Genomic DNA, 22,016 nt, shown 5'->3' on the forward strand with positions numbered 1-22,016 from the left:
GCCGACGCCGGGTGCTCCTCACGAGGCGCAGACTCACGCGCGCTCGGATTTTTTTTTTTTTTGGCATTTTTTTCTGATATAACTCTGGACGGCGGAACTAAAAACATAACCAGCTCTGCTATTAAGAAATAAATTAATTTAACTTGCGTTTAATGACTCACTGCAGATTCGAGATGACGAGGAGGTCGAAGACCTGATGTTGACAGTCCTCATGCAGTTCCAACTGATCGAAAGAAAGGACACCCTGGCTGGGAAGCTTAGTTACAGTGACCAGCGCCGGCTGCAGGTGGCCATGGCCCTGCTCGACTCACCAGAGGTAAGCCCGTGCCCCCGTATAGGGTGCCTCGTATAGGGCACATTGGTTGCGCGACCTTATCTGGATGCCATTCAGCCTCAAAACATGCGCTCCAATGTTGATCTCTGCAATAAAAAGGCTAGTGCTAAAGAGTGGAAAAGGCTTCAATGTAGGGCGGAACAACGCATGAAACTCTACCATGAACGGGAAGAAAGAAATGCGCTAGACAAACGCAGTCGTGTTTGGCGTTTCTTTGAATTATTATGCTTTTTATTGCATGCCCAATTATATAATATTGCGTGGGGCATGCCGGAAAACATTTTGCTCTGTCCCTTCCCGACACAGAGCGAGATAACAGAACGTAGAGCACGTGCGGAGGGGGCTACGTCAGGCAAGCCGGCGCTACGGATGCGCCCGTCACACAGGCGCGCCTCACCGTGCCCCACCATCATTTGTACACGTGGCACAATGCAGAATACTACGAGTGCAGGCCCGGATAGGCGGCAAGAAAGGCCGGAATAGAAGGCGGCGACGAAATGCCGATACTAGTGGGCAACAAAAAAAGCCGCGAAGCCCACTCGTGACTAATTCCTCACAAAACAAAGCGTGCGTAAAAGTTGCGCCAATTTGACGAGGAACAGCTGTTAGATCACCTGAGCCGAACCTCCCCTAAAACAATTTTAAAGCTCGACGGCAAGGGCCCATTTGACGTCACCCACAAAGCCACACTGGAAAACCTTAATACTACGAACACTGGTGTAAAGACCTTCCACTTCAGAACAGCTATACCTACGACTCGGCCCCTATACTCTTGCCTACTTTCCACACCACGGAAAAGGGCACACCGCAAGTACCAGTTATCTCGCCCCTTCTCTTCAATGTAGCTCTGTTTCACCTTCCCGCCAAACTACAAGCCACTCCTGGCCTCCGCCACGCGTTCTACGCCGTTGATCTCACTCTCTGTACCACCCAAGGCTCTAGCGGCGAGCAACGGGACATCCTTCAAAAAGCAGTCCACACAACCACCACCTACCTTCACCCCAAACTACGAATAGGGGCGTCGGAACAGAGGGCACAGAGGGAGCGATGGCTTCCCCTCTTTTGCCGAAAGGGTAGCACGGCTCCTCCAGTCAAGGGGCACTCAGAGACTTATGCAGAGCATCATATGGCTGCGAGAAACCTAGGGTTATTTGCAGAAGGCAAAATGCTTAAGAATTGGACAATATTCAGTTGAACTCCCGGTGGCGCTGGTCACGAATTGAACGGCATTTTTCGCCTTTATGAAGGCCCGAATTTTTAGAAATAGTGATATTGACGTTCTCCGTCTTCAGCAGATATATGTATAGTTGAAAGGACATCGCCTGAAGCATTTGACAAGTTAATCTTTCGTCTCAAAGCATGGGTGGTATATTGGCTTTGCCTGTTGTAACGGGTTCATTCATACTATCGTGATACTAGCCAGCTCCACTGAACAGTGTGACAAATATCACGGTTCCCAAAGCGGCTTGCACAAATCTCATTATTACTCACGCTCTAGCAAGTTGTCATCGCAGATATCAGCAGTGCGGCTATATATCAACAGAGAAGATCATTACGTTACGGAAAAAATTGCTGCAGCTCGCACTAGTGGTGCAAGTCTGGAGTAACAGCAGAGCTTGGGGTCGACCTAGGTTTTACGGAATATGAGCGCATCCGTATCATACCACTTCAATTTTACTAATATAATGGAACATCAGACAATCAGAAGTATTCAAAACGAAATTATTACAAATGATTTGGTGCGTATACACGCACTCTACACATGGTTCAATCTACCTGTATGGACATGTTAACTCATAGCATAACTGACGTATATTTAACTCACTTGAGTTGTCAATATTCATCGGGGAAACCTTCATTAGATAGAATGAATGTGCAGGCCTCGTAGTATGTTCGCGGTTAGGAGAAATGCTTATAATTTTGCCGGATGTATGTGTTGATTTTGCAAACTTCTTCTCCTTTCCCATTTAGTTAAAAGCACCATCATTTTTGAATTACTAACTAAAAATGAATAGAATCATGCGTGTTGCCTCGCGTACAGGGCACAGTCACCGTGAAGTCACAAACTGACCTTTTTGTGTGCTCTCCGGCGTTTGCCGTGATTGGGTTTGATTTGGTTTTATGTTGGTGGGTAACCTGTGATTATTTATGTATACTAGCCATCGTAGCGCCACTGTACAGCCCTTACAGATGTACTCAAAGAAAATGAGTTGTGATATCTAAAAACACCCATAATAATCATATAATTGATGATGATTATGCTTATGGTAGCGTATTTTTTGCTCCCCCAGACAAAAAATAGTTCTGACGCTACTGCATGCGAGTCATCTCGGCCCTCGTGGTCCTTCGTGCACGCACACGACGCCGCCCGACCCCACCCACCCCAGACGCACAAGTCACCCTAAGTGGGTCTTTTATCCCCCAAGTCACCCCGCTCTGGATACTATGTTCCCTTCCAGTGGGATGGCTCAGGCTATGCCCTTCTGCCCCGATTCCACCGCACAGTTTCCCACCTCACCAACTTTATACGTCGTATCCGGGGCTAAGCATGTGGTCTTAAAGAGCCGCACATTTTCTAGTCCAAGCCCTCATGGTCAGCCGTCTCACCTGCGGAACCCCATTTCTGAATCTCAAACCTCAAGAGACCAGCAATCTCGACGCCATAATCCGCAAAACGTAATAAGCTGCCTTGGGCCACCCTAAATTTTCCTCCGATGACCGCCTGCTTTGACTCGGGCTGCATAGCACCCTCAGTCAACTTCTCGACTCCCAACAAACCTCACAGCTCACACTTCTGGCCTTTACTCCCACTGGCCCTTACTCCCTTTACTCCCTTCGCAACACTGGCCGGTCCACCATCTCCGCAACTCGCCAACTTCAACGCATCCCTCTTCACATTCTCCGCAACTCGCCAACTTCAACGCATCCCTCTTCACATTCGCCGGCGGCTTAGGGTCGCCCTCCATTCCAAAACTTATGCGCCCGGCGTTCAATCGGAGGAGACTCCCAAGGCGATATAGAACAGACGCCCAAACACGCTGGCTACACAAATATCGCCCGTACTCCCAACTGTTACACACCAGCCTCGTTTCCCTAAACTCTACCGGTCACCGTCCCACTGCAGCCGCCTACACACAACTAGCGGTTCCCGAGGTCCTCGCAAGTCGCTCACGCCACCACCAACCACCAAAAGCAGCCCCACCTGACCGCCATCACCGATGCCCACCAAGCATTCCGATGGTACCAAACTGGCATGGCACTCCTCAAGCTCTTTCCCTTCTTCACCGTCCTCTCGAAGACACTGAAGTAAAAATCGTCTGAATCCCTGGCAACTCTGGTCTTGCTGGTAATGAAGCAGCCCACCCCGCAGCCCGCGCTCTCCACAACCAGGCATTTCCCTCTGCAAAGCTATTTACACCACACGACACCCGGACTCCACCAGCACCGCTTTGACACCGCTCGACTCTACCTACAGCTCTAGCCTCTCCCACTGCACAAACAACAGAAAAAAGATACCTTCCTCCCCACCACTTTCTTACCCCACATCAAGCCTATGTCTATAGCCGCCTTCGGGCCGAGACTTTCTATAGTCACACCATTCTCTCGCACATCTCCCCATCCCTTTTTTCCATAACTGCCATGCGTGTGACCTTCCTCTTACCACCTGCCACCTAAGTTTTTTCCTTCCCGCATCACCCAACCCACTTCACTCCGGGTCAGCTCTGACCAACTCGGCACCAGTGCAGCAACTCGCCCCGGTGAAACGAGCACTGGAATCGGCGCGGGCTCGCGAACTCCTGGACATGGGAGGCTGACCACTTCCCCTTCCCTTCAAGTTCAAATAAACATGTTTTTTACTACCACCGCCGGTCCGTGAGGGCACCGACAAGAAAAAATCCCATTTTGCGGCTTTTGCGCGCTGTCGCTACGCCTGGACTACGAGGCACGTGGCTTCAGAGTACAGGCTCAGGCTTATGCTTTCGCACAAAAATACTCTCACCACACTGAAGACAAGTTCAGTTTAGTAAAGTTAATTCTCTCTCTCTCTCACACACACACCATGTCTTACTGCTTTCGAAGGGGAACATAACACCTAGACCACGGCTCCTTGCAAATCCACGTCAAACACTGCTGGATGGACGCTCTTCCATTAACTTACAACTGTTATTATCCTGCACCATTAGAATTCATCCTCTGCCCTCCCATTTGGCTGTCATCCTGTCATTCACTACTTTTCAGACAGTTCCGTGGTTGCCATTTTGTTTTGTTTTTTAGTACCAAATTCGTCGTCACCCCTTCTTTGTGATAATGATATTTTATTCCCATCAAAAGTAGGCCTATACATGAGCAGGTCAGCCCAAATTGGTTTAACGCTATGGCTAAGGTTACAGCGTGAGGACGTGATGACTTACTTGGAGCGAGGGGCCATTAAGGTTAAATTCGTAAGACACGTGGTGTTTTCAACGCGGCATGACGGAAGTTGCTGAAAAAATATTGAAAAATAATGCAGGTCTAGCAATCACCTGAAAGCGAGCGAAACACACATACAGTGTACATCCCAGGATGCACCACTGCTTGGGCAATCTGATAAGTGTCAATCACTATCGGTCAACCTGATACGGGTCAATGAAAATCAATTAACGGGATGGATGGGACAGAAGAAGGGAGGAAGGGCCTGAGTTAGACTTTACAAGGTCGTTGGTTACAATAGGAAAAAAAATGTATATTTCTAGAAGATAGGCTTCATTTTTCCCCTCTCTTTCATTTTCAGTTCGGCCTTTTCGACAACCCCACAGCAGGCATAGACTCAGAATCTAGGAACATCATCTGGGATGCCCTACTGAAGAACCGCGCTCAATGCACCGTCTTGCTATCCACTAATAGCAGCGACGAGGCCGAAATTCTGGGAGACCGAATCGCCATAATATCTAAGAGCGTCATTAGCTGTTGCGGATCTTCAATCTACCTTCGCCGAAAGTACGGTGAGCGATGATTTTATGAGAATCGCGAGTGCGAAGCGTCTCACGTTTGACCTGGCGTGTCCCCAAGTCTTCTTCCTTCCCCGTGCTCCTCGAGGGCGGGCTGCGGATGGACCGACTTAAGGGGCCACGGAGACAACCTTGTTCAGTCCGAAAGAACTCTCCTTTGGTAATACACTCCCTTCCATCGACTAACGAAAGGCGTTTTTTAACCAACAAAATACAAAGATTACTGACATTTCTAATAGCGAGCCACAATGACGCAATACGGGCAGCAGTGGCGCAATAGATCTCAGCGTTTAGAACATAGTAATGAGGGGGTTAGCTGCACGCTCGCATCAAATTGATACAGTCAGAGGACACTAGAGGTCGCACGTCATGTTTCTTGGAAAAAGAGGATGTACGCAAAGAAGTCCTTACATATATACAGAACCGGGAAGCGGGAGATCACGAGGGAGAAGTTCTTTGATAATACCAAAGGGACGGCATTGCTTTTTGAAGCCCCGGCCGGGTGCTTGCGGACAAAAACGCTTATACACGAGCCGATACAGGAAGGATTGTGCGCATGTTGCGGCAGATAGCCAGAATCCATGCGACGTATTTGTAACGGAGTGCGAAGATATCCATCCGTCCAGTCCTCAGTGAGGAAGACATCCAGCTTCTGGAAGTTCTTCAGAAAAGTGAACTGGACAGCAGTAGAGCTTTGTAAAAAGAAGGTTAGAATGTTAGTGGGAAAAGAGCAGAGAACAATTTGGGAAGACATGCGAACATAGAAGTGAGACTATAGCAGAGAAATCTCATAAAGGATGTTTTTTGTTGTTGTTGACGAGGTGATTGTACAGTGGCGTTGCGGCTAACGTCGCTGTGCAACGTCACCCCGTTACAAAGGGGAAGCCGCTAAGCATCGTAATCATCATTGTCGTCATAACCTGCGGCAATCGCACGTTCTGCGACGTCATAGAGAAATCATAGAGAGACGTCATAGAGAAATCGCCGAAACGTGGCTGGGGAGTTGCCGCTGGCTCATCTGTTTTCTCTAATACCTATATTACTTGAAGTTTACGATAAAAGTGGTATTGGTATTGGTAGACAGCAGCCTTTTTAATAAACCAAACTTGTATTTCGTCTACATGGCCCCTTTAAGACGAGCATTCACTGTGGAGAGTTTCTTGCGTGCGCCCGGGGCTGCAAGGCATGATCTCGGCCCTAGCACTGCAGGTGTAAACACGAGGTTTAGAGGAGTGCAGCGTGCTATCTGCAGAATCTTAGAGAGGGAAACCTAAGCCAGGGCCAGCATATATTAGGCTGAAACAAAATCATGCACCCCATCGCCTAACGATGACGATGGTTGATTGCGAAGCTTTCTCGGGATGGCTTCTATAGTTGGCCAATGCCACACTACGAGTATGTGCTACTCTGAAGGTACGCACCACTTTTCTAGAATACCAACAGCAACTTTCTGGGGCATACTCCTAGGCCAAACGCTTGGGTTTGGGGTGTACGGTGCGAATCGGTACCTGCTGCCTGGCGTTCAGCGAGCAATTTCTTGAGTGGGTGCCGGGTTGAGGTGTTAAACCCCACGATGTGACGCTAGGCCTAACGTCCTAAACCCCCAAAATGGAAATTTAGGCCTAACTTCTTGTGGCTAACAGCCTTACGGCACGCAGAGCAACGCCATTCTTCTCGCGGCGGATTTTTTCGTTGTCGTCCGAGTTTTCCAAACCCTTTCGACCATGTCGAAATGAAGCAATCGGATGGACGCCAGCTTCATAACGCGAGGGCTCTGCCTTGGGTTCTTATTTCACTGGGTTTCTTGAAGTGTTTTTTTTTTTCTTTTACAGTTTCGCCGACTCAAGATCGATTACCTTAAGAAACTTCACTCTATCGCAAGCGCAGCTAGTAAGGCATGGGACAACAGTAGCGGCCCCGGAGGGAGGGGGTGGCCAAAACTGATGAATGGCAACAGGAAAACATGATAAGAACAACTGGCCGCGTATATGTTCACTTCGCTGCAAATGTAGGCGAGGACGATAGTCTTCTACCGCATCGGACACGTAAACGCCTCTCTTCCCTTCCCACCCACGCATACTCTTCCACTCCAGTTTCGCTTCTCCCACGATAAACACGGTGGAGTTTTGCTGAAGTAAACTCAGTTTTCGCGCTGACTGACTGACTGAGCAAACTTCACTGAGAAAAAAAATTCACGCACCTCCACGAAGTGAATGACGAGGGTGCGAAGCACTGGGGAATTTTCTTACCGTAAATCACCCCTGAGGGTGCTCACTGCTGCTAAAACGATTTGCAATCCAATGCAATCCAATACAATTCAATTTATTCCAATCCAGTCCAATTAAATCCAATCCAATCCAAATTGCAGTCCAGTCCAATGCTCCTCGCACATACGCAGAACGGCTCTCCAGGAGCTCTCTCTCTCTCTCTCTCTCTCTCTCTCTCTCTCTCTCTCTCTCTCTCTCTCTCTCTCTCTCTCTCTCTCTCACTCTCTCTAACCTTTTGTGAACCTTTTATTTTGTTCTTGACTTTTTGTGAACCTTTTGTTCATAGATGTTTCGATTTACACGGTACTGTGCCCTGAACACGGACGCCGGAGGGCGGACAAGCCTCGGCCTTAATAAAAGGGAAAGGAGGGAATGGGGTAGGGGATAGAATGTAGTGAAATTCATGGGAGTAACCCCATGTCCAGGGCCCCGGCGGCTAATGCTCCTGTCTTCGCTGTCTACAGCAGGTTGAGTTGGTCCTGTAGAGATGTACTTGCCAGGGCCGCCTCCCATCTATCCAGTGAGGCATAAGCTGCGCTGAAGGGTTGCTCATGCATGTTCCCCATATGGCTGCGCAGGACCAAGTGTCGTCGAACAGCGTGGCCTTCTCACCGCATTTCTTGCAGTATTCTTCAAGGTCTCGATCCTGTTGTCGCAGCGTCTTAGAAAATCTTTATTTGTGTATGTTCGTATTTTCGCGCATTCCACTGCTCGTGCGCCATCCAATGGAACCATTTGTTACTGTTGAACCTGGAACGCCGTCATGAGGCCCACACTCGTCGCGGGATCTCTATGAATATTTTGGATCAATATATTGTTTTCAATGCGTATCTTTTATGTCCTATCGCAAATATCAAACAAACATTTATTTTCAACTAAGCGAACACTGCCAGTTACAGTTGTGTATTGATTTTTTTCTTCAAATATACTCAATGTTTTCTTTTTCTCAACAATGTTGTCTAGTATAAGGTCTGTTTCAAGATATGGTGGTTTGAAAAGGTGTTGCCTATATAAACTTCTCGTTCAAGGATTATTTTGTCATTCGGCCGTATGATTGGACCTAGGACAGACAGACAGACAGACAGACAGACAGACAGACAGACAGACAGACAGACAGACAGACAGACAGACAGACCAAACTTTTTGGGTTTATGAAGTCGAAAAAAAATATAGTCTTTGAAAGAAAGAACCAGATGAGGGCAATGACATCCTAAGGCCGGCCTTTCTCGGGTTTCCCTCGCCACCTCTGGCATCCTTCACCTTGTCCCGTCCAGATATACTCAACTTCCCACATCACCCTTATCACCATAAAGGGCGAGGGAAAACCGGGACTGGAGAACTTTTAGCGTCACACTTACCCTCACGACTTTGCCCACCTCTGTTCAACACCAAGGCCGCAAGCGGGTGCCACGGACCAGCATTAATCGCTGCTTTTTGCATTAGAGCTTGAGTTATCTAAAATGTTCGAGGCTCTGAAGGTTGATCTGCGAGCGATGTTAAAGGAGCCATGAAGAGAAAACACAAGTTCGGTTGTTTCAAAAGATTGTCTCATTAGAATCATACTGACACCACTTTTAAGGTAAACTTGACTCAAATAAGCCATATAATTAGGAAAAAAGGGAATGGTCATGCGACCCACTTGCTAATTTCCCGCAACAGAACCTATGATGTCATTCGAGCCAGCTCTGCGATTGGCGGAGGACGGCGAAAGCAAACGAAAATTAGGCAGAGCTTATAAGCTCGCCGAACCAGCTATTTGCACCTAAATTTAGGGCACATTCTTTTTAAAGCAGCAGGAATCGTGGGACAAACCGTGGAAGTTACGAAATGACACGTAAACATAGAAGTACATAGAAGTGCTTGCTTTAGCTGCACAGGACTGCGGGGCTTTGGGTTTGTCTCAGACGACACTGGCCGATTGACGCAAGCAAGGGTGTCTTACGTGACCATATTTGTCGAGCGGGCACAATGTTTCACGAAGCGCGCATTTTCTCCCTGAACAAAAAGAAACCTAAGGCCGAAAACGGCTTGCCACGGTGGGGTGGCGCCATCTAGGTTTGCGAACAGTAAACGAGGCACGGGAAGAGGAGAGTCGAGTCCGGCCGTGCCGCAATCGGCTGCAGAGCGGTCGGTTCCTGTGATGTCGTTGCAGACCGGGAAAACCTACGATTTAGAAGGAAAATCAAAATTTTAACTTAAATTGAATTATTTCTCAGTGAATACTGCATCGTTTGCATCCGGACAAGCGGCGAGGGCACTATAAAACACGAAATCTTTCGAATAGAATAAACTTGTATTTTGTCTTCATGGCTCCTTTAATCTTCGCTGAACCGCTTCTTTTATAGTAACGAGGCTTAGGAAAGAGCCAATTTTTTGCTGTTGCTGTTTTTGTCATCTGAGGACGAGGGTAAGAGAGGGCAACAATTTTGTTTCTTTGCATCTTATTGGAGAGCGTCAGTATTGAGGGCTCGCTGGTGGGAATGAGTGGGGATTGAGTACGAAGGTGGGGGTGATGAGATGAAATAGTTTCATACATAGGGAGGGTAGGTGGGTACGGGACATCTGCCCGCCTCTTGCGCTTGTTGGATGCCATCGTGAGGGCCGTTTGTGACTGAGGAACGTGCCGTCAATGCAGGCCAGGGCTACCGGCTGCAGATGACTCTGGCGTCCAAGTGCGACAGGAAGGAGGTGTGCGGCTTCGTCGAGAAAAAGCTGCCCGGGGTGGAGAAGCTGCTGGAGAGGCGCCACATTGTCGTCTACCGTCTTGGCTTTGCCAGTCCTCAAGACCTCGTGCGTCTCTTGCAAGAGCTCGAGGACCACCGCGTCAGGCTGCATGTGCGCCGACTCGCAATAAGCGCTTCTTCGCTGGAGGACGTACTGCTCAGGTCAGCATGACGTAACCGTTTAAAGAGAAAGCCTCAAGGGCCCCTATTGGTAACAAAACGGCGTTGCTGTTCTTTCTTGTTTTCTGGCTCAAAAAATGACCGTTGCTGTAAAGAGTGAAAAATTACTAACGCGTGAGACTTGAAGGTAGCGAAGCCGAACGCAACCTTTACGACCATCACGACAGTAAGTCCACGATGGCAGCCTATTTGCTTCTTATTCGCTGCGGCAACGACCTTTACTCCATCTTTGTTTCTGTAACGGTGAAGAAGAAGCAAGTCGAAGAAGCAGAAGAGAGAGAGAGAAAAAAAAACTTTATTTGCTCAGAGCCATAATCGGGCCCTCTAATCCGGGGCTTCCTGTGGCCGACGAGTAGCTCTCTCAGCCGGGTCCGTGAGCCATTTTTTGGCAAGCTGGATGTGGGTTGAGCAGGGTGGCCTCGCTTTGTGTCGTGGATCTGTTGTTCGATGTAATGTTCTTCATGTTGGGATTTTGTATGCAGTACCACGTTGTGTGGAGTAAATCTCTCGTCTGGTCGCAGTGTGGGCATTGTGGTGTTGGGTAGATGTCCAGGTTGTATTTCTGTAGGGTTGCGGGAATTGGATGTGTGTTTGTGTGAAGCTTTCGGAGTCACTCCTCCTCCATTCTTGTGAGCGATGGACGAGGTGCTGGAAATGTCCTCCTGCTACACCGAGTCATTGCGGACAGCCACAACCCTCTGGCAACCACCCCACTAACTATACGCCCCAACCCCTGCTAACATACAACGACATCCTCTCTCACTACCGACTATCCCGCCAACAGTTTCCTCCTCCACATAAACAACTCACCAAAGAGGAAGGAGTCATACTTCGCCAGATCCAAACTAACACCTTCCCCCCCAACACGCTCTGGCACAAAATATTCCTCTCCAAATACTTCCCTCAGTGCATCTTCTGCCCCACATCTGGAAAACTATACCACATGGGGTGGGCATGCCCGAACATCCCAGACCTCCCTTCCAATCTCAGCCCTACCCCTTCACAGAGGGCGGCGGCGCTGACCAGCTCCGACCCCTGCTCCCAGCTTCGGCTGGTGAATAGGGCACGGAAGGCCGGCTACAGCCAGGGAGTCCTGGACTGAGGACACCCCTCACTGGTCCGGAGTGACTGCACTCAACGGATAGGATAAATAAAGTTTTTCCTCCTCCTCTTCCGAGGCTGTGTTTCAGCAGTATTTCCTTGTAGGTGATACGCAATGAAAGGGTGAAGGTGATCGGTTGGCTCCCGGGCTTGGGGTGCAACCAGTGGGGGTGAACGCCCGGAATAAGGAATCGCGGGCTAAGCCCTCATATCCACAGCCGTTTTTCACCCCGTCACGTCACCGTCACGTCACCGTCTTCCGTCATGGGCGCCGTTTTTCGGCCGATTTCTCGCCGAAAACGGTGCGACGGTGACGGGAGGTCGAGCTCTACGTTTCCGTCACGTCAACGTGACGGGACCATGCCCCGCGCTAAACCAGCTAATCAGAAAACAAATTTTTACGGCTAAATTTAGTGAAAAGTGAGCACAAACCATTTTCTTTACTTTTCAGATTAAAAACGCTCAATTTTAGGCTAAACTGATCACTAGGCAGACGACCCTGTAATCTGACGGAAAGCTCCCGTGTAGATCCAGTCTGAACACTTCTCCGTTCCGTGCACGTCGCTTTCTGTTGACGTGACGGTACCGTGACGGAGAAGGTGACGGCTGTGTGAATGAGGGCTAACGCGTGCGCGGTGACGTTCCCCCCGGTCTGTCCCTGATGACCCGGAGACCATATGATGTGTGCCCCTTCAGGCGGATGATTCGCAATTATGCGAAAGACCTGGCGGCATATCCTGCCTCTGAAAAAAATTCGGCAAGCCTCTTAGGAATCGGTTAGCATAATGGCACGAGGATGGGCAGAGATGGCCACGGCGATGGCGACCTCTTCCGCGGGGGTCAGAACGAATGATCGGGACGCGCACACTTAAACTAGGCGCCCGAGGTGCAACACGTACCCTACCACGTGTTCTGTGTCAAGCAGGTGGCGTGAGTCCTCTCGCCACAGTCACAGCCTCGTGAGCGAGCTTTTTGACTTTCGGATACTAACTCACGGTCTTAGCCGAGTTGGTAAGACGACTGACTCTAACTCTGTTGATGTACCGGACGCGAGTTCGAGTCCTACAGGTGCCGGCGATTTCTTTGCTTTATGCTGTAACACTGAGTTTTGTTAAACGCCGAAATCAACGGATTACCAAACAGCTTCACGGTCAAAAACGCATTTGAGTTAGTATTGAAACCGGGTCTCCAGAGTGCGTTGCCACCGCGTTATATTAGTATGTTGCGAGCGGGCGAACAAGAGCTAGCCTAGTACGTCACCGGTGTAGGTAACGGCGCGTAATTAGGACGGGTTCCCTCCAACCATGCACGGATAACTCTGCATCATCAGGGGAAGCTTTGGCGTGAAGTGCTGCCATTATGCCGGTCGAAATTAAATGAGATCATGTTAACACAATAACTCGCCTGTGAAGGCTTGCTCAGAAGACAGGCCACTCCACTTGCAAATACTTTCCCAGTGGATCAGCCAGGAGGCTTAAAAAATTCGCCGCGTATCTGCTCCTTTCGTTGCAAATGTTGACGCAAGACGATAGTCGACAGGCGCCCCTGGCAAGTAAATGCATCCCTTCTCTTTGCCGCTCATCTCTCATGCTGTTCCGTCTCGTTCCTTACAAAATAACACGCTATAGAGCTTTGCTCAAGTCAATTAAAATTCACCGCGTTGCACTGCTCCAAGTGGGGCGCCTCTGTGCCAGCGCATCCGTACGGTGGAGACGCGCGTGAATCGAGAAACCCGACTACAACGTTTATAGAACTACGTTGCCCTACTCCACGAGCGTAACAAGCGGAACGCGAACCAATGTAGTGGAACCTTTCGTTCCTTTTGCGGTTTGATTTTGTCGGATTCCACCAGGTAGCGCGGGCAACATCAGGCGACGGTTTTTGTGCAGTTGATGTAGTATTTTATTTACTATCGGAAAAAGCAAGCATCCGTAAATCTTTAATAAATGAACACTACAAATGTCACTTATGAATTTATTTTATGCATTATATTTGCGTAATGCATTCTTCTTGTTTGACAATGTTGATAAGTATGAACATTAACACCGGATTCAGACGTATATTTGGCTGAATATATAAAACTATTGATCAGATAATGTTCTACTTCGGCCGGCTGGCTTAATCGCGTGACAGACAGACAGACAGAGAGGCAGATCAAAATTTTCCCATTCAAGAAGCCCAAGAAAGACTTTCGTCTTTAAAAACTTAAAGTCCGTTGTTTATCGCAATTTAGACTCTAAATAACGGCCGCTTTGGACGTCCATAAACAGATGTGATGCTCTGGGCCCGTTGGCGTATGGATGTACTGGCGAGAAATGTAAGCAATGCTCAGACCTCAAGCAAATGATAGAGAAGCAGAATCAACAGATCAGAGCGCTAATGGAGCGTGTCGAGGAATTAGATAAATCCAAGAGCGGTAACAACAGCAGTAGTGGTAACAACTGGAACGCCAATGAGGTCAAGAGAAAGGTAGCCAAAAGAGACACCCTTCCGCCGTCGCCGGCGATGGCGTCAGAGCCGGAGGCGCCACCCACAACAGCAGTAGTACCAATGGACGAAGAGAAGGCTGAAGAAGCGGCCTTCGTTACACCCGCTGATACTACCGCCCCTCCCACGATGCAGACGGTCATGAACGTGTTGTCGCAGCTCACCAACCAAGTAGCGCACATATCCAACCAAGTAACTCAAGTCATCGAGCAAGTAGGCAACCTAACCACAAGCGCGGGTAACCTTGAAGAAAAATACAACCGGTTATCCAACAGAATGTCGACATTCGACGCGAAACTCAGACACGCCACGGTAATTAAGAAGAAAACGACTCGATTAGCACTGAGAGGCAGGCCACGAGAAGTTACCACCGCGAAAAACAATGCTACCACCCAACTTGCAGAAAAAGACAAAGGGCAAGCAGAAAGCAACCGCGACATTACTCCAATGGAACTGCAGGGGCTTAAGACACAAGATCGGGGACTTCAGTATACGTGGACAACTTAGAAGAGAAACCAGACGTCATTGCGCTACAGGAAACCAATGGTCGAGTCAAGCTCGCGGGGTACATCAGTTACACGGACCCCAACGAGAAGGGCGCGGCGACCCTGGTGCGGAGTAACGTGGCGGGTACGCAGCACGTTACTGCCCAACGCGGCTGCGAGCACAGGCTAATCGAAATTGACGGCAGAAAAGTGGGAAACGCCGGTAATGTGTTCCTTCTGAACGCATATTGCCGACCTTCGAGACGGGCAGTCGACTTTGAGGGCACCATTTTAGACTGCGTGAAAGAAGCAAAAACGAGACCGATACTCATATTAGGAGACTTCAACGCCGCTCACACGCAGCGGGGTTAGAAGTACTCGTCCAAGAGGGGGAAGCAACCCGCAAAAGCGCCAGAACACGACATGACGGTGGTAAACGAGCCGGGCGTACCGACCAGGACGGGCACGGGCCCGGCGAGAGACACCACCCTTGAGTCTTGACCTGACGCTAGTACGCGGGGACCTCGATGTTGCCTGGCACAACACCGGGGAGAACCTCAGCTCGGACCACGACGTGATCTGTGTGACCCTCAGGGGACCTGACATAAGGCAAAACTGGGGTACGCCAGCATCACGGACTGGGACCGCCTGCGAAAAAAAGCCGAAGCGGAAGACAGCGATGTTGAAGAAAGCGACGGCGAATTCAAGACATATCGGGCGTGGGCCGAGAAGCAACGCGAACTAGTCGAGAAGTGCACACAAAAGATAGCCACAACAACGCAGGTTCCCTTCGTGGACAGCAGGCTCGCCCACATGTGGGAGGCCAGACACGGGCTCACCCGATGGTGGAAGAGGCACAGACACAACAAGAAGCTGCGGAAACGCATCCACGACCTCAACAGACAAGCAGCCGAGTATGCGATCCAACTATGTAGGGAGAACTGGATGAAGGTCTGCGACAATCTCCAGGGTACCTTGTCTGCAAAAAGACGTGGAAACTGCTGAGGCACCTAATAGACCCACTCAAGAGCAACAGCGCAGGCGCCCGCGACCTCGCCCGAGAGAGAGAGAGAATAAACTTCTTTATTAGCAAAAAAAAAGAAAAAAAAATGTGGAGTGGTGTCCTCATTTCAGGACCCCATTCGTGGTGCCAGCTGCGACAGCCCTTTTAACCAACCGAAGCTGGTCTTCCGGACTGGAACTGGACAGCACGCTCTCCCACTGCTCATAAGACGGGCGAGGAATTCTGTCCAACTTGGGGTTTTTCTGACAACCCCACACCATATGGTAGAGCGTGCCAGGTTCGCCACAAAACTGACGCCCGAACGATCAACAGCTGCGATGGGGACTGGGAGAAGCTCGTCTGAGAACTCGTGCGGAAGTACTTCAAAACGGAAAATAGCGGCAAACCGTCCCTCGAGAACGAAGGGGCGAGCAACGAAGACATGGACGCGACCTTCACAGAGCTGGAGTTGATCGCGGCCATAGACGAGAGCAATCAAGCCAGCGCGCCGGGCATCGACGCCATTACCTACAAGGTTCTAAGGAACATGAGCGACAAGAGTCGGACGGAGCTCCTGGACCTCGTTAACGCAGCGTGGGAGAAGGGCTTGTTACCGAAAGAATGGAAGGAAGCGGAGGTGCGCTTCATTCCCAAGCCGGGGAAGCCACCTCACGTCGACAACCTGCGACCCATCTTTCCCACATCGCGTGTGGGGAAGGTGGTCGAACGCATGGTATTTAAGAGGCTGCTGAAGTACCTAGACACCTCCCACCAGATGCCACCGACCATGTACGGTTTCCGAGGGCACCTTAGCACGCAACACGTCCTAGTGCAGCTACACGAACTGGTGATCAAAAAAGCCAAGAACCACACGCCGAGGGCCATCCTGGCGCTCGACCCCAAGAGAGCTTTTGACCACGTCACCCACGACAACATACTCCGTAATCTGCGAGACACAGGGTGCGGAGAGCGAACGTTCAAGTACGTCCGGGACTTTCTTAGTAATAGAACGGCAAAGATCAAAATCGGCGACGAGACGACGTGGCCGATAGCGCTGGGATACAGGGGCGCCCCGCAAGGGTCGGTCCTAACCTTCAACCTGGTGTTACTCCCACTGCCAGCCCTGTTCCAAGGCATAGAGGGCATTGACCACGCTCTCTACGCGGACGACATCACCGTGTGGACGTCTAGAGCGGGGTCGGAGAGTTGGATGGAAGAGACCCTTCAAAGAGCGGCCGACACCGTACACAGCTATGCAAAGACATGCGGTCTAGACTGCTCGGCACACAAATCAGAGCTCCTAATCATAAAGCCCAGAAGAAAGAAAGAAGAGAAAGAGAAGGGGCGTATTACCATGGACGGGACGAACATAACGCCGACCACGCAAGCCCGAATCCTGGGAGTGATCTTCCAGAACAACGGCAAGGCGGCAGCGGCGCTAAGCAAGATCGAGACCACCATAGAACAGGTCACAAACATGATACGAAGAGTCACAAACAGGCGAAGAAGTCTGAAGGAAGACGACGCGCTTACGCTGGTTCATGCCTTCGTGACGTCGCGCATCGTATACGCGGCGCAGTACCTACAGCTACTCAAGAAAGACAGAGATAAACTGCACGCGATGCTACGCAAAGCAAAAAAGGTGGCGCTAGGTATCCCGCGCCACTCGTTCACCGAGAAGCTGCTAGACATGGCCAAACAAAATACGGTGGAAGAGTTGATAGAAGCCCACCTGTCTACCCAGAGAGTGCGCCTCAGCCAAACCTCGGCGGGCCGAATAGTACTGGCCAAGCTGGGCTGGCAGGAGGCCGACCACAAGGAAATGGGACCTTTACCCAATCTTTGGGCTCAGAAAATCGAAAGCAAACCCCTGCCCAGAAACATGAGACCGGGTCGCAACGACGGGAGCAGAGAGGCCAGGGTCAAGGCCCTCATCGAAATGCTAAGACAAGCAGAAGAACAAGAAGACGCAACGGGGGTCACCCTCTACACGGTGTTACGAATCGGCTAGCGCCGCCGTACTTTCCCGCATCACTCCGCGGCTGTGCGGCGAAGCGACTGCGTGCGCCTTTCAGCCGTCAGGCGCCACCATGCCGGTGACTCATCATTTAAGTTTCGACAAGCCGGGCCAGACGCCTCGCTTTCAACGCGCTTCAAACTCCGGCGGTTGCCAGCGGCTCGTCGAGACTTGTTCAAGGACACAGAGGCCTCGCGATCTCAGCGGAGTCCTCCTCTCTCCCCTCTCTCGGACTCAACGTGCGCCGAGGCTACCGACGACTCATGAACTCTGGAAAGAGCGTTGTGTGTCTGTGACGTTCCTGGCGTGTTGCCGCTTGTTGGCGTTTTGACCGTTACTGCTTTTGGGTATAAAAAGACCCCCGCAAGCCCTGTAACCCACTCCTGTTTGAGCAGCGAATCCATGCTGTCACTCTGCTCGAGTCCTGTATTGTAGCCTCGCCCGTCGGGGCATTGTTCTTTGGCTTCGGCTCACCTCTCGCTATGAAGTAAACAGTTACGTTAGCCTACGGCTTCTGGACTTCTTCACGGCTGAAACAGCGGCTGGCCGCTCGCATCATACACGCTACCACTCCTATGTCGGAGGCCACGGAGCTCGGATGTGGTGCCCCCACTCGGTCGAAACAACGGACGCCTCTCTACCCAAGTTTTCGACGCGAGCCGCGATATCGGTCACGACGCAAGACGCGCTGGTGACGTGCGCCTCTGTCAAGACGGTCTTCCTGGAAGAAGCGGAAGGGGAGGCAATAGCCTTGGCGCTCACGCTTCCTAACGTGAGCAAAATAATCACGGACTCGCAAAAAGCGTATAGCAACTATAGAAAAGGGCAGGTGTCTCTGACGGCACTCAGAATACTAGAGGGAGGAATACGCCGCATACCCGAGCAGAAATTCGAACTGATATGGACACCGGCTCACTCACGGCTGGAGGGCAACGAACTCGCCCACCAGCTCACCCGAGAAGTTGAACACCGGGCAGACGAGCACGAGCCGCAGGCCATAACGACTTACAAGGACATCACCAGCCACTACAGGGAAGGCAGGCGGCGGTACCCTGACCCGCTCAAATCGCTCAGCAGAGCGCAGCAAACGATCTATAGGCAAAAAATTACTCCCACCTCCCCTGTGTAGATGCGACGCATAGGGGGGAACGGCGCTGGAACGATGAAGCGGAGCGGCGCAGGCACCGCGTTTTATAGCGCGCATAACGGTGAGGGGACGCGCCGGCGCCAGCGCGTCTACCGCGGCTATGACGCAACACAATCCAACACAATTCACTTTAATCCAATTCTATCCAAGCCAAGTCAAGCCAATCCAAGCCAATCCATTCGAATATAATCCAATGCCCCTCGCGAGAGAGTGTTCGCTATCGGAGAGGAGAGGGGGTGAGCGGCGGAGAGCGCAGCTCACGCGGCGAGGAGAATGGGGGAGGGGCGGACGCCGATAACAACGCCGACGCCGGATGCAGGGACAAGGCGAGTGAATGAGATGCAGTCGCATCTAATACAAGCAGGATCCTTCCCGCACCCCTATCTCCAAAGCAGAATGTACACCGAGAGATACGAGAAAGATTGTAGCTTCTGTGGGCAATTGGGCACGCTCCGGCACGTCATCGGAGAGTGCGATTTCACCGATACCATTCCCCCCCCCCTTACCAAAGCCTCCACCAGCCTTCCCACACCCCTTAACGAGCGATGGGAGACCTTGCTAACCAGCCCCGCCTTGGCAGACCAGCTCGTCCTGATTTCCAGAGGCCTGGCAGCCGAGGAAGCATATGGGTCCCGTGAAGAGGTAACCACCGCATCCGGCACGTAGTGGCCGCAATTTTGTTTGCTTCATTGAAGTTGCTCTCTCTCTCTCTCTCTCTCTCTCTCTCTCTCTCTCTCTCTCTCTCTCTCTCTCTCTCTCTCTCTCTCTCTCTCTCTCTCTCTCTCTCTCTCTGTCTTCTCCTATGCGAGCTCTGTGGCTGCCGCTGGAGTTCACCCCCGACCGCGCCTGAAAACCTTCGTGTTTACCAACTAGCCTTCTGGCAGTGATACCGCTGAAACTTCGGATTCCTCGCCTGATGAAATATCTGAGAAAAAAATTGGCGCAGCTTGCACTAATAATGTAAGGCTGGAGGAACAGCACAGCTAGCTGCCCCTCTTCCTTCGGAGACCCGGCTGTGGTATGGGCGCATAAATTTGTTGTTCGGTTTATTGTTTAGATGCGACTGCATCTCATTCACTCGTTTTGTCCCTCCATACGGCGTTGTTGTTGTCCGTCCACACCCATCCCCCATTCTTCTTGCCGCGCGAGCTGCGCTCTCCGCTGCTCACCCCCTCTCCTCTCCGATAGCGAACACTCTCTCGCGAGGGTCATTGGATTGGATTCGATTGGATTGACTTGGCTTGGATTGGATTGGGTTGGATTGAATTTGGATTGGATTGGATTAAAGTGGATTGTGTTGGATTGTGTTGCGTCATAGCCGCGCCACGTTGCGTCATAGCCGCGGCAGGGGGGTTCACGGCACGTTTCACGCGATGGGAGAATCAACCTAACGGAAACAACAACGGAACCCCCTATGCGTCGCATCTACGCAGGGGTTCCCGCGAGGGGAGGTGGGAGAAAATTTTCACTTCAAAATTAACCCATTTGGTTATAATACTTATGAAAATTCCTATTTCCTCTTTTCCAATACAACCTTTAATAGCGAAGCTGTTGTCACTGGCCGTAAGTTCGCCATTGCAGGAAAAAATACCAAGAAAATGCCGAGCGCACGTGAGCGCGTGCCTCGCAGCGACCACCTAGAGCCATCGGCACGCGCAGTGGCATTAGCAAAAACAAAAAAAAATAACTAGCAAAAACCTTGAAGAGCGAGAAAATGGCGAGCGCGCGTGAGCTCGTGGCTCACGGAGACTTCCGAGTCACCGGCTCCCGCAGTATAGCCATGGCCATAGTATCTAGCGCGTCAGACCAAAAACACGTACGCGTCATCACCGACTCCGAGGCCGCCTGCCGGAGCTATGCAAGGGGCAGGGTCTCTTCTATAGCGCACCGCATTCTCGCCAGCAAGGCGCCAGAACACCTCCCAAGTGTTACACTAGTATGGACTCCCGGACACGACTCTCTTCGTGGCAATCAGCGAGCTAACGCTGTCGCCCGAGCCCATGCCTCCCGGCGCCACTGGAGGATAATTACCCGGAGCCCATAATGCTGCAATACAGCACAATTCTACAGCACCAGCGACTCACCCGACAAGCCTTTCCTCCTCCGCACAAATCCTTAACCAGAGAAGAAGCGACATTCTGGCGTCAACTACAAACACCTTCCCGCACCTAGGAAGGCTCCACGCCATGTATCCTACAATTCACCCTTCGAACAAATGCCCTTCTTGCGCAACACAGTATGCCTCCCTTTACCACATTACGTGGGCCTGCCCCGACATTCCAAACATTCCCCGAATACCCAACCCAACACTTGAGCAGTGGAAAGCTGTGTTGCTCAGCTCGGACCCGGAAGATCAGACGACGGGCCACGAGTGCAGCCAGAGCTACAGGGGCCTTGGAATAGGGGCACCTCCCCTCCTCAAGCAAACTACACCCTTTTTTAACCAGCGTAAAATAAAGTTATTCCTCCTCCTTCTCCTCCTCCAGCGCTAATGCTAAAGGTGAAAAGACACCCTGATTCGGAGAGGTCAGCCCGGCCGCTGCATTCGCTAGAAGCCATTATGGACAGTTGGAGACATGGTATACGAGTACACCACTCCTTCCCGGGACGACTTGCAGATCCCGCCACCTCTGCCCCTAGTCGATGACAAAGAGCTGGTGGAAGACTGCAATGCCGAGGATGACTGCATCCACCACTCGCCGAGAAAAAGACGACAAACTCTTCGATGCATATGACGACGGTTACTAGCACCGCAACTATGCAAATAAACAAGGATACTGAAACTTAACCATGTGTCCGGCAATGCTCACCTATCAGCTTGCCATTCAACTCTTGCGCGTGAGTGCACGCTTCCCTGATTTTTTTCCATTCCAATTGGCGGCACCTACTGACCACTTTTTTTTTTTTTTTTTTGTAGCGCGAGGTACACTGGCCGAGGTTAAGCAGCTTCGCGTGGCTCCTGGAGAACGTGCCGCGCGGGCGCGAGGAGCAGTGGCGTCACACGGCGCACAGAACGTTGCTCGCTGCCCGGCGTTTCTCACACACCCCACGCGCCCAGCGTCTTCGCCGACCTCCGTTCCGCACGTGGCGGCCCGGTCCGCTTGATGATCATGCGGAGCGCTGGCCGGGTGTGGGACCGATGGCTCGTGCGTCGCAGCAACACCGGCGTGCCCTTGTGTAACCAACTTAGCTTTGGGGTGATTGGTGACGCTGCGCCGGAGCCGCTTGATAAATACACATGTGTCACATAATGCGTATACCGTGTGTGTGTCATTGAAGCAGCA

The 22,016-nt window shown here is 51.1% G+C and overlaps 1 protein-coding gene across 3 annotated transcripts in view; it reads left to right on the forward strand.

The window, feature by feature from the left end:
- Window positions 1-22,016, forward strand: part of LOC144147013 (phospholipid-transporting ATPase ABCA3-like) — a 127,389-nt gene that overhangs the window by 61,631 nt on the left and 43,742 nt on the right. For all 3 annotated transcript variants that reach the window (XM_077679019.1, XM_077679021.1, XM_077679020.1), the window contains 3 exons: window positions 167-316; window positions 5,106-5,316; window positions 10,225-10,474. In XM_077679019.1, coding sequence (XP_077535145.1) covers window positions 167-316; window positions 5,106-5,316; window positions 10,225-10,474 — 611 coding nt within the window. The remainder of the gene's footprint in view (window positions 1-166; window positions 317-5,105; window positions 5,317-10,224; window positions 10,475-22,016) is intronic.

This window comes from Haemaphysalis longicornis, unplaced genomic scaffold (assembly GCF_048455015.1).
Source record: "Haemaphysalis longicornis isolate Haplotype H1 unplaced genomic scaffold, Haemaphysalis longicornis Haplotype H1 scaffold_7, whole genome shotgun sequence".
Classification (NCBI taxonomy): Eukaryota; Metazoa; Arthropoda; class Arachnida; order Ixodida; family Ixodidae; genus Haemaphysalis; species Haemaphysalis longicornis.